Below are 20,793 nucleotides of genomic sequence, written 5' to 3'. Positions count from 1 at the left end.
ATAGTGAACAACTAATGATAATCATGATGATGGTGTATAGTGAACAACATATGATAATCATGATGATGGTGTATAGTGAACAACAAATGATAATCATGATAATGGTGTATAGTGAACAACATATGATAATCATGGTGATGGTGTATAGTGAACAACATATCATGATGATGGTGTATAGTGAACAACAAATGATAATCATGATTATGGTGTATAGTGAACAACTAATGATAATCATGGTGATGGTGTATAGTGAACAACAAATGATAATCATGATGATGGTGTATAGTGAACAACTAATGATAATCATGGTGATGGTGTACCTCCACGTGTCTCTCCAGCTCCTGCAGCAGGGTGGGGTATTTGTCCAGCCTCATGAAGGGCTTGCTGAGGCTGCTGGTGAGAGTCAGGACACCTGGAGGACTGGCTCCTTGGCTCTCCATCAACTTGTCAAGATCCTCGCTGGGCAAAGAAGAAAAAGATTACTTTTTAACAGCAATGCTGAGGTGAGACTACCATCATCCCTGAGCGACACCGAACACGTGTACATCTGAGGTGAGACTACCATCATCCCTGAGTGACACCGACCACGTGTACATTTTCCAATGGCGAGTGCAGTTGAACAAAATCAACACAATAGTCGGGGTGTGAACCTCTAAAGGCTTAGTGGCCACATGCGTGGACAGCACCTTTTAGCTCTTATTTCCAAAATTGTGTACACTACTGAATTGGGGTCTTATGGCCACTTATGTGGACACTTATACTGCCATCTGGTGGTGTGAAAAGAGTATAACATACAATGGAATTTGGGGGGGAAAAAAGTGCAAAAATAAGAATTAGCATGTCACTAAACATGAAGTACACGTTTGTGTACTTATGGACTAAGTACATCATATCAAAAGATGATTCTTAGTTTTTATTCTAATTAGGGTCCAATAAGCCCAAATAGCAAAGAGAAATAAAACAAGCATGTAAACAAACAGCTTGGTTGTTGCATGTCTTTGGAGGTGGGAGGGGCCTATCCCCAGGTGTATGTCTCTGGAGGTGGGAGGGGCCTATCCCCAGGTGCATGTCTTTGGAGGTGGGAGGGGCCTATCCCCAGGTGCATGTCTTTGGAGGTGAGAGGGGCCTATCCACAGGTGCATGTCTCTGGAGGTGGGAGGGGCCTATCCCCAGGTGCATGTCTCTGGAGGTGGGAGGGGCCTATCCCCAGGTGTATGTCTTTAGAGGTGGGAGGGGCCTATCCCCAGGTGTATGTCTTTAGAGGTGGGAGGGGCCTATCCCCAGGTGCATGTCTTTGGAGGTGGGAGGGGCCTATCCCCAGTTAATGAGTACATATTTTCTATTGTTTCATTGAAAATAAAACAGCAAAGTCCATTTGGCTGTCATCTGTTTTAATTATGAGACACAAGTGTGTCAAAGTCATGATTTTTTTATTTATTTCCTGCTTGAAATAAAAAATGATGACTTTAAAAAAGTAGTTTTATACTTGTGAGTGTTGATGACACAGCTTTGCAACACTTGATATTCTAGTTTCAAGCATGTTTTACTCAATATAGGTCATCACATCTCAGCAACAAGCTGTAATATCTTACTGAGATCATTTAGGACCAAAACACTTAAAACAAGTAAAACACTCTAACATAAAATCTGCTTAGTGAGAAGAATGATCTTATCAGACAGAAAATAAGCAAATATCAGCCTTTTTTTACTGCTACTTTGAATGGCGGCCTAACCGCGGGTGTGTACATCCTGTCAACATGCAGCTTCCTCTGTGCAGGCCCAGTTAATAGTGATGAACACACTCCTCATGACGTCATCACCTGCAGCGTACCGCACACCATGCAGCCTGCATTTACCATCCTGTACGCAAGCCTGACACCTGGTGGCTTCAACACTAACTGCACCCAGACCAAGGGACCCTTGCACAACCTAAATGTTCAGTTAGACCAGTGGTTCTCAAACTTTTTTTGTCATCCCCCACTTTGGACAAGGGGGAGTTTTCAAGCCCCACCTGCCCCCATCGCCCCAACAGAGCGCTAATGCCAAGCTTTAACATTTTCAAATTTATTGAACATCAAGTTGTATACATTCGAACTCAATAACATAAAATAACATTAAGTTCAATAATAAATAAAATAACTGTGCAGCTGTGGTATAACTTGCATCAAGTTCAATAATAAATAAAATAACTTCCACCAAGTTCAATAATAAATAAAACAAAAGTGTTATAACTTGCATCAAGTTCAATAATAAATAAAAAAAACTGTTATAACTTGCATCAAGTTCAATAATAAATCAAAAAAAGTGTTATAACTTGCATCACGTTCAATAATAAATCAAAAAAAGTGTTATAACTTGCATCAAGTTCAATAATAAATCAAATAAAAGTGTTATAACTTGCATCAAGTTCAATAATAAATCAAAAAAAGTGTTATAACTTGCATCAAGTTCAATAATAAATAAATAAAAGTGTTAAAACTTGCATCAAGTTCAATAATAAATCAAAAAAGTGTTATAACTTGCATCAAGTTCAATAATAAATCAAAAAGTGTTATAACTTGCATCACGTTCAATAATAAATCAACAAAAGTGTTATAACTTGCATCAAGTTCAATAATAAATCAAATAACTTGCATCAAGTTCAATAATAAATAAAAAAAAGTGTTATAACTTGCATCAAGTTCAATAATAAATAAAACAAAAGTGTTATAACGTGCATCAAGTTCAATAATAAATCAAAAAAAGTGTTATAACTTGCATCAAGTTCAATAATAATAAAAAAAAGTGTTATAACTTGCATCAAGTTCAATAATAAATCAAATAAAAGTGTTATAACTTGCATCAAGTTCAATAATAAATCAAATAACTTGCATCAAGTTCAATAATAAATAAAACAAAAGTGTTAAACTTGCATCAAGTTCAATAATAAATCAAATAAAAGTGTTATAACTTGCATCAAGTTCAATAATAAATCAAATAACTTGCATCAAGTTCAATAATAAATCAAAAAAAGTGTTATAACTTGCATCAAGTTCAATAATAAATAAAACAAAAGTGTTAAACTTGCATCAAGTTCAATAATAAATCAAATAACTTGCATCAAGTTCAATAATAAATCAAAAAAAGTGTTATAACTTGCATCAAGTTCAATAATAAATAAAACAAAAGTGTTATAACTTGCATCAAGTTCAATAATAAATCAAATAACTTGCATCAAGTTCAATAATAAATACAATAAAAGTGCCACTTTGCAATCTTTGCAAAACAAAAAGGAGGAGCTATGCATTTGCAAGACAGGGCAAGTGACAGCACTTTCCCCCAGGAGAGCCACCTTGCTTCACTGTGAAACAGCACGGCTGTATGATCAGCTCCCATTTCCTCACACAGTGCAGAGAACAGTCGCACTTTCAGTGGTCGTGTTTTGATCAAATTTACCGCGCTCACAACATGTTAAAACCTCATTGAGTTCGGGGCTGAGCTGCCTTGACGCGAGTGCTTCCCGGTGAATGACACAGTGTGTGCCCGTCACATTTTTGTTTCTCTGCAGGCGCTGGCTCTGGCTCGACGACCTTTGAGGTGCGAGTCACAAATGTTTATATTTGTGTAATTGTGATCCACACATTAGCCTGCTACCCATCCGCGCGAAATTTTGTTCCGCTTAGCCCCGCCCCCATTAGTTACTGTTGCTATGTCTGTCAAACTTTCGCTCGTACCGAGAAATATAAAGCCTACAGTAAAAATAAGTAATTTCCATTTATTTATATAGCGGATTTCACAGACAGAATCACAAAGTGATTTACGGTGTGTATAGAAAATGAAAGCATAGTAAAAAAAATAATCTAAGAATATAATAATTTTAAAAAAAAATTTAAAGTGAAATTTCCTCCCGTTCCTCGCGCCCCACCTGTCATGTCTCTATCCCCCACCAGTGGGGCGCGCCCCACACTTTGAGAAACGCTGAGTTAGACGCTCACCTGCGCTCAGTGAGGACGCAGACTGCCACCTGCACTGCAAAAAGTGCAATCTAAGTAAGATGAAATATGTCAAATAAGGCTGATATTTGCTTATTTTCTGTCTGATAAGATCATTCTTCTCACTAAGCAGGTTTTATGTTAGAGTGTTTTACTTGTTTTAAGTGTTTTGCTCCTAAATGATCTCAGTAAGATATTACAGCTTGTTGCTGAGATTTGATGACCTATATTGAGTAAAACATGCTTGAAACTATTTTTGTCCAAATGCATACCTGCCAACTTTTGAAATCAGAAAAACCTAGTAGCCAGGGTCCAGGGGCCGCAGGCCCCGGTAGGTCCAGGACAAAGTCCTGGTGGGGGGTTCAGGCTTCGCCCCCCCGACGCAAAATGATTATTAGCATTCAGACAGGTTAAAATGTTGCTAAAACCATCACTTTTCTATCAGTCACAGTGACTTTTCAAAACAAAAATATTACAGCAAAAATCATATGGGTTGATTGACATGTTTATTCTGTAAGCTAACTTCAATAGTTTGAAATTATTTTGACAGTTAATGCCAGTTATCCTGTCAACCTTTCACAAGACTTCAATTTGTTAATTGAAAGTATAAACAGTATAAACACTTTTTACAGTAAACAAATGGTAAAACAGTACTAAACAATTCCATTAAAAAAAAAATTGGTGTCATTATTAACTTTCTGTCCAAGCTTGTATAATCTACTGCCTTGTTCAATTGTAAAAAATATTCTGTGCCTAAAATTCACATTTCTATCACAATTATCATACTGTAAACATGGTAAGATAACTTCATTAAAATTAATAGTCCTGTCAATAGCATGGAATTACAATTCAAATGTAGTTTTTTTGTAAGCCTTTCAAAAGAATTCAAAATATGAAAAATGAATGAAAATTAATTTAAGCCATCAGACACTTGAAAAGTGGCACATCACATCTCTAATGTAATCATTTGAACTTTTCAACAGAAATAGCACTGCAAAAATATTAAGGACATACTTCTGTATTTTGGTAGTTATGCTGTCAACATTTAACAAGATTTCTTCAACTTGGACTTGAAAGCATAAATAGTATAAACACTTTTAACAGTATGTCGTGCTGTGAAATACAGCCGACAGGATTGCGCACCAAACACGAAGCAAGGCCAAAGTGCACGCGCGCATGGTGCAGGAGAACAAAGGACTTCTTTCATTTAAGGTTTGTGATAAACCATCAAACTCATTCGTTAAAAGGACTCTATAGTAATATAAAGCGAATTTTTCTGGACATTATCATGCAAGAAAAGTGTATTTTTGGGACCGCGATCACCACGTAATGATTTTTAAAGGTTGCATTACAAACATTTAACTGTCCCATGTGATCAGCCAGTGCGATTGGAAGTCCATGCTCAATTATTGCCTCCGTAAATAAAACTTCGGGCGGATGGCGGGCGGGTGCAGTTCTGATCAAACGTTACATTGGGTGGATGGCGGATGGTTGACGACTTTCTGACGCGGTTGCGGATGAAATAAATTGCCTATCCGCGCATCTCTAATTTCTAGCGTTTTATTATTATACCGCCGCCTCTTTGAGCTGTAATTTGACCCCCTTGACATGCTGCAAAACTCACCAAATTGGACACACACATCAGGACTGGCGAAAATTGCGATCTAATCAAAAAACAAACCCCAAAACTCAAAATTACGCTCTAGCACCCCCTAGGAAGAAAACACAGACAAAACTGCCTGTAACTCCCAGTAGGAATGTCGTAGAGACATGAAACAAAAACCTCTATGTAGGTCTCACTTAGACCTACATTTCATACACTGATAACCCCCCCAGCAAAAATCAACAGGAAGTTTGCAATTCCCCCTTCAAAACAAAAGTTGTGTAAAAAGAGTCACCTTTTTTCAAACATTATCTCCTCTGAGCGAGTTTGTCGTGTCGGCTTCAAATTAGCACAGGAGAGAGATTGAACCCTTCTGATTAAAAGTTGATGAAAGAGTTTTAATTACTGCTCCGGTTTGGATTTTATGAGCCCTCAAAGTCGGTCCTGTACATCGCTGCTTGCAGCTTTAATTAGGGACCGCAATGTCCCTTTGGGACAGAAGACCCTATTGTATTTGTAAGGTTTTATTATTATTTTTCCGCCGCCTCTTTGAGCTGTAATTTGACCCCCTTAACATGATTCAAAACTCACCATATTTGACAGACACATCAGGACTGGCAAAAATTGCCATCTAATAAAAAAAAAAAAAAAAAAAAAAAACTCAAAATTGCGCTCTAGCGCCTCCTAGGAAGAAAACAGACAAAACCGCCTACAACTTCCAGTAGAAATGTCGTAGTGACATGAAACAAAAACCTCTATGTAGGTCTCACTTAGACCTACATTTCATACACTAACACCCTTAAACAAAAATCAACAAGAAGTTGCTAATTCTCCCTTCAAAACAAAAGTTTTGTAAAAACAGTCACTTTTGCCTCTTTGAGCTACAATTTGACCCCCTTAACATGCTTCAAAACTCACCAAACTGGACACACACATCAGGACTGGCAAAAATTGCGATCTAATGAAAAAACCCAACCCCAAAACTCAAAATTGCGCTCTAGCGCCCCCTAGGAATAAAACACAAACAAAACTGCTCCTAGGAAGAAAACACAGACAAAACTGCCTGTAACTTCCAGGAGGAATGTCGTAGAGACATGAAACAAAAACCTTTATGTAGGTCTCACTTAGACCTACATTTCATACACTGATAACCCCCCCAGCAAAAATCAACAGGAAGTTTGCAATTCCCCCTTCAAAACAAAAGTTGTGTAAAAAGAGTCACCTATTTTCAAACATTATCTCCTCTGAGCGAGTTTGTCATGTCGGCTTCAAATTAGCACAGGAGAGAGATTGAACCCTTCTGATTAAAAGTTGATGAAAGAGTTTTAATTACTGCTCCGGTTTGGATTTTATGAGCCCTCAAAGTCGGTCCTGTCCATCTCTGCTTGCAGCTTTAATTAGGGCCCGCATGGCCCATTGCAAAAGAACTCCCGAAAGTGAGTCCTTATGCAATGGGACATAAGGACCTATTGTTTTTCTAAGGTTTTATTATTCTTTATTCTTCCGCCGCCACATTAAACTGTAATTTGACCCACTTAACATGCTTCAAAACTCACCATATTTGACCCACACATCAGGACCTGCGAAGATTGCCTTTTTTTGAAAAAACCGAACCACAAAACTCAAAATTGTGCTCTAGCGCCCCCTAGGAAAAAAAACAACTAGACTGCCTGTAACTCCCACTAGGAAGGTCGGAGAGACATGAAACAAAATTCTCTATGTAGGCCTGACTTAGACCTACATTTCATAATTGTACATTCTCGGGCTAAAATCAACAGGAAGTTGGCAATTCCCCCTTCAAGACAAAAAAGTACTAAAAACAGTCACTTTTGCCTCTTTGGGCTGTAATTTGACCCCCTTAACATGCTTCAAAACTCACCAAACTGAACGCACACATCAGGACTGGCAAAAATTGCGATCTAATAAAAAAACCTAACCCCAAATCTCAAAATTGCGCTCTACCGCAATTTTTGAATAAAACGCAGAAAAAACTGCTCCTCGGAAGAAAAAAATGACAAAACTGCCTGTAACTCCCTCTGGGAAGGTCGGAGAGACATGAAACAAAAACCTCTATGTAGGTCTCACTTAGACCTACATTTCATAAATTGACAACCCCCAGCAAAAATCAACAGGAAGTTTTCTATTCCCCCTTCAAAACAACATTTTTGTAAAAACCGGTCACCTTTCTTCAAACATTATCTCCTCTGAGCGCGTTTGTCGTTTCAGCTTCAAACTAACACAGGAGAGCGATTGAACCCTTTTGATTAAAAGTTATCGAAAGAGTTTTAATACCGGCTCCGGTTTTGATTTTATGACCCTTCAAAGAGCCGCTGCGCTGATGCTGCTGTTTTTTCAAGAAGGCTGCTTAAAAGCAGGAAGCACCAGCGTGCCCGCACAATGCAGACAAGGTAGGTACACTAGACAAAAGTATTGGGACAATTCGGACTAAAAGTAGACAAAAGTATTGGGACACTTATGACGAAAACTGAACAAAAGTATTGGGACACTTAGGACTAGCACCTGCCAAATACGCGGGCCCGACCAATGCTGCTTGCAGCTTTAATTTGACTTGTTTTGGAAAGTCTTGACAAGCCAAATGTTCTTGTTCAATTGGTAGATCATTTTGCTTAGTTCAAGTAAAATACCCCTCTTTTTTTTTTTTTTCTCTTGTTTTTGAACACTGACTTTTTGTAGTGTGTGTGCTCACCTGTGGTCAGTGAGAATGCAGACCGCCGACGGGTGGCTGGAGCAGTAGGCCAAGTACAGAGACTTGATCTGACTCAACACGTTCAGGTAGCATCCCGCCAGGTGCTGCTGACCCTCCGGGACTCTGCCATGACAGGTGAGATGCAGACATGGTTCAGGAGAGAAACATCTGGTGTTGGTCCACAAATGTCTTTGTCTTTATAGAACTGCACAATCCTGTTTAACCCTTAAAGTGGACTGGGGACTTTTCCCATCCTTTTTTTTGGCCATACCTCTGTTTGTGTTATTATGAACGGAATGTCTTCCCAAGACCATTTTTATTGTTAATATTTTGACTTCAAATTCTTCCAGATATCAAAGATACTCTGTGGTGCTTGGACGAAAAGGTCCTCAGGTAGCAGTGGTAATAATAAATCATGATCATGATGAAATACAAATACATCTAAATAAATCAAATTAACTTTTATTAATTCATAACATACAAGTTCATTTTTAATGGACTTAATAACAGTTAGAGATGCTACCTCAGTAGAAGCATTTAAGTCTCATCTTAAAAACTAATTTGTATACTCTAGCCTTTAAATAGACCCCCCTTTTTAGACCAGTTGATCTGCCGTCTCTTTTCTGCTCTGCCCCCCTCTCCTTTGTGGAGAGGGGGGCACAGATGATCCGCTAGCTGTCCAAAGTCTGGACCCAGGGTGGACCACTCATCTGTGCATCAGTTGGTGACGTCTCTGTGCTGCTGACCTGTCTCTACTCAATATGATCTCCTGCTGGTCCCACTATGGACTGGACTCTCACTATTATGTTAGATCCACTATGGACTGGACTCTCACACTATTATGTTAGATCCACTATGGACTGGACTCTCACACTATTATGTTAGATCCACTATGGACTGGACTCTCACACTATTATGTAAGATCCACTATGGACTGGACTCTCACACTATTATGTTAGATCCACTATGGACTGGACTCTCACACTATTATGTTAGATCCACTATGGACTGGACTCTCACACTATTATGTAAGATCCACTATGGACTGGACTCTCACTATTATGTTAGATCCACTATGGACTGGACTCTCACACTATTATGTTAGATCCACTATGGACTGGACTCTCACTATTATGTTGGATCCACTACGGACTGGACTCTCACTATTATGTTAGATCCACTATGGACTGAACTCTCACACTATTATGTTAGATCCACTATGGACTGGACTCTCACACTATTATGTTAGATCCACTATGGACTGGACTCTCACTATTATGTTAGATCCACTATGGACTGGACTCTCACACTATTATGTTAGATCCACTATGGACTGGACTCTCTCACTATTATGTTAGATCCACTATGGACTGGACTCTCACACTATTATGTTTGATCCACTATGGACTGGACTCTCACTATTATGCTAGATCCACTATGGACTGGACTCTCACACTATTATGTTAGATCCACTATGGACTGGACTCTCACTATTATGCTAGATCCACTATGGACTGGACTCTCACTATTATGTTAGATCCACTATGGACTGGACTCTCACACTATTATGTTAGATCCACAATGGACTGGACTCTCACGCTATTATGTTAGATCCACTATGGACTGGACTCTCACACTATTATGTTAGATCCACTATGGACTGGACTCTCACTATTATGTTAGATCCACTATGGACTGGACTCTCACTATTATGTTAGATCCACTATGGACTGGACTCTCACTATTATGTTAGGTCCACTATGGACTGGACTCTCACTATTATGTTAGATCCACTATGGACTGGACTCTCACTATTATGTTAGATCCACTATGGACTGGACTCTCACACTATTATGTTAGATCCACTATGGACTGGACTCTCACTATTATGTTATATCCACTATGGACTGGACTCTCACACTATTATGTTAGATCCACTATGGACTGGACTCACACTATTATGTTAGATCCACTATGGACTGGACTCTCACTATTATGTTATATCCACTATGGACTGGACTCTCACTATTATGTTAGATCCACTATGGACTGGACTCTCACTATTATGTTAGATCCACTATGGACTGGACTCTCACTATTATGTTAGATCCACTATGGACTGGACTCTCACTATTATGTTAGATCCACTATGGACTGGACTCTCACACTATTATGTTAGATCCACTATGGACTGGACTCTCACTATTATGTTAGATTCACTATGGACTGGACTCTCACTATTACGTTAGATCCACTATGGACTGGACTCTCACACTATTATGTTAGATCCACTATGGACTGGACTCTCACACTATTATGTTAGATCCACTATGGACTGGACTCTCACTATTATGTTAGATTCACTATGGACTGGACTCTCACTATTATGTTAGATCCACTATGGACTGGACTCTCACACTATTATGTTAGATCCACTATGGACTGGACTGTCACACTATTATGTTAGATCCACTATGGACTGGACTCTCACACTATTATGTTAGATCCACTATGGACTGGACTCTCACTATTATGTTAGATCCACTATGGACTGGACTCTCACACTATTATGTTAGATCCACTATGGACTGGACTCTCACTATTATGTTAGATCCACTATGGACTGGACTCTCACTATTATGTTAGATCCACTATGGACTGGACTCTCACACTATTATGTTAGATCCACTATGGATTGGACTCTCATACTATTATGTTAGATCCACTATGGACTGGACTCTCACACTATTATGTTAGATCCACTATGGACTGGACTCTCACTATTATGTTAGATCCACTATGGACTGGACTCTCATACTATTATGTTAGTTCCACTATGGACTGGACTCTCACTGTTATGTTAGATCCACTATGGACTGGACTCTCACACTATTATGTTAGATCCACTATGGACTGGACTCTCACTATTATGTTAGATCCACTATGGACTGGACTCTCACTATTATGTTAGATCCACTATGGACTGGACTCTCACTATTATGTTAGATCCACTATGGACTGGACTCTCACATTATTATGTTAGATCCACTATGAACTGGACTCTCACACTATTAGAACGCTCGTTCTGTGAAGTTTCAGGAAGGGTGGTTTCCTAAAATATGTCAAAGAAACTGATCTCAAATGTAACCCAATTTAAGTAATTGAAAGGGAGATAATTGATGAGCCTTTTGTCTGATTTAGTGTATTGCTGCATTGTGTTGGGGACATTCTCTTGTCTGACTTCACTTCAATATTTGCCTGCAAATAGTTTGTGTTTAGGTTTCTTTTTATGGTAAAAAAAAAACAAACAAAAAAACATTTGACATATTTGTTGTATCACTCTTAAAAGTATATGTGGAAAAAACAAACAAATGTTAGAGTGGTAGAGTGGCCGTGCCAGCAACTTGAGGGTTCCAGGTTCGATCCCCGCTTCCGCCATCCCAGTCACTGCCGTTGTGTCCTTGGACAAGGCACTTTACCCACCTGCTCCCAGTGCCACCCACACTGCTTTAAATGGAACTTAGATATTGGCTTTCACTATGTAAAGCACTTTGAGTCACTTGAGAAAAGCGCTATATAAATATAATTCACTTCACTTCACTTCACAATAACAGTTAAAGGGCCGGGATACTAGGGTAAAGATCGGGATTGATTAAATAAACAAAAAATAAATAATAATACATTAATTATAATAATAATAATCAGAAATAAAATAAAATATAAACAGATATTATTTAAGTTATTTAATTAATATATTTGTAGATATTACTTTGTTTCTTTCTTTTTTGGGGGGTGTGGGGGGTGGTATGGTTGGGATATAAACAAAAAAGTATTTGGACATTTAAGGCAGACAACAGATATATGATGTATGTTTAATGATGTAATGATAGGAAAGTCTGATGCTGGATGTCAATAAAAAAAAAAAAGAAAAAAAAAAAAAAGATCAGGACTGAATATAGATAAGATTAGTAATAAAACTAATTTTCATTTATTTTTTTATTTTTCTGAGTTAGGGTAACTCATTTTATGCAAATTTTATTAAATTAAAAAAAAACTGACACAATTATATCAAATTGGCATTCAAAGGGTTAAAATTAGGGATGTCCGATAATGGCTTTTTGCCGATATCCCGATATTGTCCAACTCTTAATTACCGATACCGATATCAACCGTTACCGATATATACAGTCGTGGAATTAACACATTATTATGCCTAATTTGGACAACCAGGTATGGTGAAGATAAAATCCTTTTTAGAAAAATTTATAAAATAAGATAAATAAATGAAAAACATTTTCTTGAATAAAAAAAGTTACATAGAAACTAGTAATGAATGAAAATGAGTCAAATGAAATGTTAAAGGTTAGTACTATTAGTGGAGCAGCAGCACGCACAATCATGTGTGCTTACGGACTGTATTGATATATATTGATATATAATGTAGGAACCTACCAGAATATTAATAACAGAAAGAAACAACCCTTTTGTGTGAATGAGTGTGAATGGGGGAGGGAGGTTTTCTTGGGTTGGTGCACTAATTGTAAGTGTATCTTGTGTTTTTATGTTGATTTAATAAAAAAAACAAAAAAATAATTAAAAAAAAAACGATACCGATAATAAAAAAAACAATACCTATAATTTCTGATATTACATTTTAAAGCATTTATCGGCCGAAAATATTGGCGGGCCAATATTATCGGACATCTCTAGTTAAAATACAAATGTCAAAAAGAGCGTTTTGTGTTTGCTATTTTATTTAGCGAAGTGAAGTGAAGTGAGTTATATTCAGAGGTGGGTAGTAACGCGCTACATTTACTCCGTTACATCTACTTGAGTAACTTTTGGGATGAATTGTACTTCTAAGAGTAGTTTTAATGCAACATACTTTTACTTTTACTTAAGTATATTTATAGAGAAGAAACGCTACTTTTACTCCGCTACTTTTATCTACATTCAGCTCGCTACTCGCTACTAATTTTTATCGATCTGTTAATGCACGCTTTGTTTGTTTTGGTCTGTCAGACAGACCTTCATAGTGCCTGCGTTTCAACAAATACAGTCACTGGTGACGTTCACTCCGTTCCACCAATCAGATGCAGTCACTGGTGACGTTGGACCAATCAAACAGAGCCAGGCGGTCACATGACCTGACTTAAACAAGTTGAAAAACGTATTCGGGTGTTACCATTTAGTGGTCAATTGTACGGAATATGTACTGTACTGTGCAATCTACTAATAAAAGTTCCAATCAATCAATCAAAAGTGTGAAGGAAAAAAAGACCCTTTTTTATTTCAACCGTACATCCCGTCAAAAGCCTAAAGACTGACTGCACAGTTCCTGTCTTCACAATAAAAGTGCCGCTCCATCGCGCCTGCGCTTTCAAAATAAGAGTCTCCGAAAGCCAGCGCAAACAAGCTAGCAAGCTACGGAGTTTGCCGCCAATGTATTTCTTGTAAAGTGTATAAAAACGAATATGGAAGCTGGACAAATAAGATACCAAAAACCAACCACTTTCATGTGGTATTAAACAGAAAGGAGGAACTTTTTTTCTCCTCCATTTGAAAACGAGGACGTTACCATCACTACTGTCTGATTACAATCAATGCAAGTCATCAGAATCAGGTAATACACCAACTTATATTCTTGTCTTCATGAAAGAAAGGAATCTATATGTGTTAAACATGCATGTATATTCATTAAAACACCTTTAACATGTAAACAAAAACGGCAAAATAAATAAATATAAATTATATACTGTATATATCAATGTATGTATATATATGTGTGTGTGTGTATATATATATATATATATATATATATATATATATATATATATATATATATATATATATATGTGTGTGTGTGTGTGTGTGTGTGTATATATATATACATTATGTATATGTGTATATATATATATATATATATATATATATATATGTGTGTGTGTGTGTGTGTGTGCATATATATATATATGTGTGTGTGTATATATATATATGTGTGTGTGTATATATATATATATATATATATATATGATATGTGTGTGTATGTTACTCATCAGTTACTCAGTACTTGAGTAGTTTTTTCACAATATACTTTTTACTTTTACTCAAGTAAATATTTGGGTGACTACTCCTTACTTTTACTTGAGTAATAAATCTCTAAAGTAACAGTACTCTTACTTGAGTACAATTTCTGGCTACTCTACCTACCTCTGGTTATATTTATATAGTGCTTTTTCTCTCGTGACTCAAAGCACTGTACATAGTGAAAGCCAATATCTAAGTTCCATTTAAAGCAGTGTGGGTGGCACTGGGAGCAGGTGGGTAAAGTGTCTTGCCCAAGGACACAACGGCAGTGACTAGGATGGCAGAAGCGGGGATCGAACCCGGAACCCTCAAGTTGCTGGCACGGCCACTCTACCAACCGAGCTATACTATGCATCAACTATTTGGGCCTTTTCCAAGATAATAAAGACTAGTTTGTCTCCTCTAAGTCCTGGTGTGCCTAATGTAAACATCAACCTCCTTCAGCGAGACTTACTTGGTGCTTTCCTCCAAGGAGGCACACAAGCCCTGCTGGAAGGTGAGGATCTCCTCCAGGTTCCCACACAAGGTGGCGCTGTCTGCACTGCTCAGCCTGCACACGCAGTAACACAAAGGTTGCAGGAAAGAGATTAGAACCAGATGAGTGCACTGCAAAAACTGCAATCTAAGTAAGATGAAATATGTCAAATAAGGCTGATATTTGCTTATTTTCTGTCTGAAAAGATCATTCTTCTCACTAAGCAGGTTTTATGTTAGAGTGTTTTACTTGTTTTGGTCCTAAATGATCTCAGTAAGATATTACAGCTTGTTGCTGAGATGTGATGACCTATATTGAGTAAAACATGCTTGAAACTAGAATATCAAGTGTTGCAAAGCTGTGTCATCAACACTCACAAGTATAAAACTACTTTTTTTAAAGTCATCATTTCTTATTTCAAGCATGAAAAAAAAAAAAAATGACTGACACAATTGTGTCTCATAATTAAAACAGATGACAGCCAAATGAACTTTGCTGTTTTATTTTCAATGAAACAATAGAAAATATGTACTCATATAGTAGTACAGTTGGCACAGTACAGTAAACTGACAGTTAATATTTAAACATTTAACATTTCAAACAATTTTGAACAGAAATAGTTCATGCACATTCAGATAAATTCCTCAAAATCACAATTAAAAGAATTTTGGCCGGGGTCCGGGCTATATATATATATATATATATATATATATATATATATATATATATATATATATATATATATATATATATATATATATATATATTAGAGATGCGCGGTTTGCGGGCACAACCGCGGAGTCCGCGGATTATCCGCGGATCGGGCGGATGAAATGAAAAAAAATTAGATTTTATCCGCGGGTCGGGTCGGGTCGGGTCGGGTCGGGCGGTTGAAATAAAAAAAAATTAGATTTTAAATAGATTCAGGCGGGTGGCAGTTAAACCAATTCGGAAATATATATACATAGTTAAATGTTGTTACCCACATACGAAAAACGAGCAGGCACCTGCTGCATATGCCACAACAGAAGAAAAAAAAAAAGAAGAGATGGACACTTTTACGGAGCGGAGAAGGGACGCCTCGCCGGGGTCCGGGACCGAGGCCCCTTCCCCCGAGAGGGCCCCACCGGGAGCCGTAGCTGAGGCGATCCGAGAGAAGGGCCCGACGCACGTGCAGGGTCACCACCGCGCCCACCGCACCGACACCCCGCCTCGTCCGCCTTCGCCGCGGCCGGCGTCACGCGCAGCAGGTAAGCAGCTTACCTGCCCGCCACCCCCGTGGCCGGGGGCTTGTAACAGGGGTCACTCCGCGCGCTCCGCCCGCGCAGCTTACCTGCCCGCCACCCCTGTTGCCGGGGGCGCATAACAGGGGTCACTCCGCGCGCAGTGCGCTCACGAAAGGGGTGGGGCTCACCCTGGTTGATATAGACAGCAGGACGGTGGCCATGGAAGTCGGAACCCGCTAAGGAGTGCGTAACAACCCACCTGCCGAATCAACTAGCCCTGAAAATGGATGGCGCTGGAGCGTCGGGCCCATACCCGGCCGTCGCCGGCAGCGAGACGCGCTTGGAGGTGCGCTCAGCGCGGCTCCCATATGATTGCGCACTGGTGTGCGTCTGGGTCGTGACAGCGTGGCACGCGAATGTCTGTGCTGCATTGGATCAGTCTCCTTTCTTTAACAGGCAAAAGCTTTATAAATGATAAATGGGTTGTACTTGTATAGCGCTTTTCTACCTTCAAGGTACTCAAAGCGCTTTGACACTACTTCCACATTTACCCATTCACACACACATTCACACACTGATGGAGGGAGCTGCCATGCAAGGCGCTAACCAGCACCCATCAGGAGCAAGGGTGAAGTGTCTTGCTCAGGACACAACGGACATGACGAGGTTGGTACTAGGTGGGGATTGAACCAGGGACCCTTGGGTCGCGCACGGCCATTCTTCCACTGCGCCACGCCGTCCCTTTATAACCTCACTAATGCCTTGCATAGTCCATATTAGATATATAACAACGGGCGGGGGGGGGGGGGGGGGGGGCTGTTGCGGTTCTGATCAAATGTTAGATCGGGTGGATGGCGGATGGTTGACGACTTTCTGATGCGGTTGCGGATGAAATAATTGCCTATCCGCGCATCTCTAATATATATATATATATATATATAAAAATTTGGCCGAGGGCCGGGCTGTATATATATATATATATATATATATATATATATATATATATATTAGAGATGCGCGGTTTGCGGGCACAACCGCGGAGTCCGCGGATTATCCGCGGATCGGGCGGATGAAATAAAAAAAAAATTGATTTTATCCGCGGGTCGGGTCGGGTCGGGCGGTTGAAATTAAAAAAAATTAGATTTTAAATAGATTCAGGCGGGTGGCAGTTAAACCAATTGGGAAATATATATACATAGTTAAATGTTGTTACCCACATACGAAAAACGAGCAGGCACCTGCTGCATATGCCACAACAGAAGAAAAAAAAAAAAAGAGATGTACACTTTTACGGAGCGGAGAAGGGACACCTCGCCGGGGTACGGGACCGAGGCCCCTTCCCCCGACAGGGCCCCACCGGGAGCCGTAGCTGAGGCGATCCGCGAGAAGGGCCCGACGCACGTCCAGGGTCACCACCGCGCCCACCGCACCGACACCCCGCCTCGTCCGCCTTCGCCGCGGCCGGCGTCACGCGCAGCAGGTAAGCAGTTTACCTGCCCGCCACCCCCGTGGCCGGGGGCTCGTAACAGGGGTCACTCCACGTGCTCCGCCCGCGCAGCTTACCTGCCCGCGCAGCTTACCTGCCCGCGCAGCTTACCTGCCCGCCACCCCTGTTGCCGGGGGCGCGTAACAGGGGTCACTCCGCGCACAGTGCGCTCACGAAAGGGGTGGGGCTCACCCTGGTTGATATAGACAGCAGGACGGTGGCCATGGAAGTCGGAACCCGCTAAGGAGTGTGTAACAACCCACCTGCCGAATCAACTAGCCCTGAAAATGGATGGCGCTGGAGCGTCGGGCCCATACCCGGCCGTCGCCGGCAGCGAGACGCGCTTGGAGGTGCGCTCAGCGCGGCTCCCATATGATTGCGCACTGGTGTGCGTCTGGGTCGTGACAGCGTGGCACGCGAATGTCTGTGCTGCATTGGATCAGTCTCCTTTCTTTAACAGGCAAAAGCTTTATAAATGATAAATGGGTTGTACTTGTATAGCGCTTTTCTACCTTCAAGGTACTCAAAGCGCTTTGACACTACTTCCACATTTACCCATTCACACACACATTCACACACTGATGGAGGGAGCTGCCATGCAAGGCGCTAACCAGCACCCATCAGGAGCAAGGGTGAAGTGTCTTGCTCAGGACACAACGGACATGACGAGGTTGGTACTAGGTGGGGATTGAACCAGGGACCCTTGGGTCGCGCACGGCCATTCTTCCACTGCGCCACGCCGTCCCTTTATAACCTCACTAATGCCTTGCATCGTCTATATTAGATATATAACAACGGGCGGGGAGGGGGCTGTTGCAGTTCTGATCAAATGTTAGGTCGGGTGGATGGCGGATGGTTGACGACTTTCTGATGCGGTTGCGGATGAAATAATTGCCTATCCGCGCATCTCTAATATATATATATATATATAGAGACCCCGAGAGTAACAAGTGGTTGCCTTGTTGCCTTTCCATTAAGAACAATAAATTAGTTTTTAGTATAAGTTTGCTGGTTTCAAGAAATGTAATGCCGAGCGCATATCATTATGTCAAGATAATGGCACTAGCATTTACTTCATTTAAGAATATTTTTCAACATATTGAGCAAAAAGGTCTGTTTTTTTTCTACCAAAAAGTGCACTTGTTATTAGTGAGAATAAACTTATTTTAAGCTATTTTTGGCTTCATTGAGGTTAGCTCATTTGACTTGTTTTGGAAAGTCTTGACAAGCCAAATTGTCTTGTTGTATTGGCAGATCATTTTGCTTAATTCAAATAAAATACCCCTCATTTTTGTAAAAAAAAAAAAGTTCTTGTTTTTGAACACTGACTTTTTGCAGTGTGGAGTATATTTGTGCACTTTATATACTTCTGCACTTGAAATGAAGCTGCTAAAATACTTTAACTTGACTTAACTCACATACCCTCTATGTATTGTACTTGCATTTTAAATTGTTTATCATTATGTCATTGTAATATTGTTGTGTATTTTCATCCTGTGCCACTTTATTGTGGCGGTTAGATGCACCATAAAAGAGATGGAAATGAGCATGGTGCTAAATCTGGTGCAGCCATCTTCTTAATGCAACTGCACATTGTCCTTCAAATAAACACACTCTTTACGTGCTCCATATGCATGGAAAGACACAGACGTGCTTAAGATAATGAAGTATAGAATGTGACTTACTTGTCACTGGCTTGTAGCGGTCGCAAGTAGCAAGTGAGCAGTGTTTGCAGCTCTTTGACAAACTCTCGCTCGTGTTCCAAGATGTCCTGAACCACCTGCAGGACGCACAGCATCTCTTTGGGTTAGTCATCTTTCACCTCTCTTCAAGCATCAAACACACTAACTAGTCTGGAGAAAGCAAAAAAAAAAAAACCTTTTTAAAAAGCTGTCCATTATTTTGGTGCTAATCTTACTCAAAATGTTTTGATTTTGCAGCTAAAAATTAATAAATAACATAAGGGGATGCAGACAATGCTAAGTAAGTGCCACACACAAGAGTCCAAACATAGCAAAGATTGAATCATTATAAAAATATATTTTTTTGTTGCGTATTTTTACTCAAAATGTAAAATTCTGCTGTAAAAAAAATATATATATATATATAATGAATAAATACGTTTGCATGGTGGTAGACAAACACAATGTATCCCAGAGGAAATGTCCTCACTTTAAAACACAAAGTCAGCACCAAACACAAAGAAAAGTCTCAAGATAGCAGAAAAATAAAATTAAAAACTGTCCATTATTTTGCTGATGTAAAATGTTGCTGCAAAAAAACCTCAAATAAAGATTAATACAAATGTTATTCAAAATGTAAAATGTTTTTGCAAAAAACCCTCAAATAAATATTAATACAAATGTTATTCAAAATGTAAAATGCTGCTGCAAAAAACCTCAAATAAATATTAATAATAAAAATGTTATTCAAAATGTAAAATGTTGTTGCAAAAAACCCTCAAATAAATATTAATAATAAAAATGTTATTCAAAATGTAAAATGCTGCAAAAAACCCTCAAAAAATATTAATACAAATGTTATTCAAAATGTAAAATATTGTTGCAAAAAACCCTCAAATAAATATTAATAATAAAAATGTTATTCAAAATGTAAAATGTTACAAAAAACTCTCAAATAAATATTAATAATAAAATGTTATTCAAAATGTAAAATGTTGTTGCAAAGAACCCTCAAATAAATATTAATAAAAATGTTATTCAAAATGTAAAATGTTGTTGCAAAAAACCCTCAAATAAATAATAAAAATGTTATTCAAAATGTAAAATGTTGTTGCAAAGAACCCTCAAATAAATATTAATAAAAATGTTATTCAAAATGTAAAATGTTGTTGCAAAAAACCCTCAAATAAATAATAAAAATGTTATTCAAAATGTAAAATGTTGTTGCAAAAAACCCTCAAATAAATATTAATAATAAAAATATTATTCAAAATGTAAAATGTTGCAAAAAACCCTCAAATAAATATTAATAGTAAAAATGTTATTCAAAATGTAAAATGTCGTTGCAAAAAACCCTCAAATAAACATGAATAAAAATGTTATTCAAAATGTAAAATGTTGCAAAAAACCCTCAATTAAATATTAATAAAAATGTTATTCAAAATGTTGCAAAAAACCCTCAAATAAATAAAAATGTTATTCAAAATGTAAAATGTTGTTGCAAAAAACCCTCAAATAAATATTAATAATAAAAATGTTATTCAAAATGTAAAATG

General features: G+C 38.8%; 1 protein-coding gene across 1 annotated transcript in view; it reads right to left on the bottom strand.

Annotated features, from left to right (window-relative positions):
• arhgef6 (Rac/Cdc42 guanine nucleotide exchange factor (GEF) 6) overlaps positions 1-20,793 on the bottom strand; it is a 124,075-nt gene that overhangs the window by 54,283 nt on the left and 48,999 nt on the right. Inside the window, exons 7-10 of the mRNA XM_061930193.2 lie at positions 19,241-19,335; positions 14,823-14,918; positions 8,282-8,404; positions 321-459 (exon numbers count right to left, since the gene is read on the bottom strand). Coding sequence (XP_061786177.2) covers positions 321-459; positions 8,282-8,404; positions 14,823-14,918; positions 19,241-19,335 — 453 coding nt within the window. The remainder of the gene's footprint in view (positions 1-320; positions 460-8,281; positions 8,405-14,822; positions 14,919-19,240; positions 19,336-20,793) is intronic.

This window comes from Nerophis lumbriciformis, linkage group LG36 (genome assembly GCF_033978685.3).
Source record: "Nerophis lumbriciformis linkage group LG36, RoL_Nlum_v2.1, whole genome shotgun sequence".
Classification (NCBI taxonomy): Eukaryota; Metazoa; Chordata; class Actinopteri; order Syngnathiformes; family Syngnathidae; genus Nerophis; species Nerophis lumbriciformis.
Note: the sequence above shows the minus strand (reverse complement) of the source record. Positions and strands in the feature narration are given on the sequence as shown.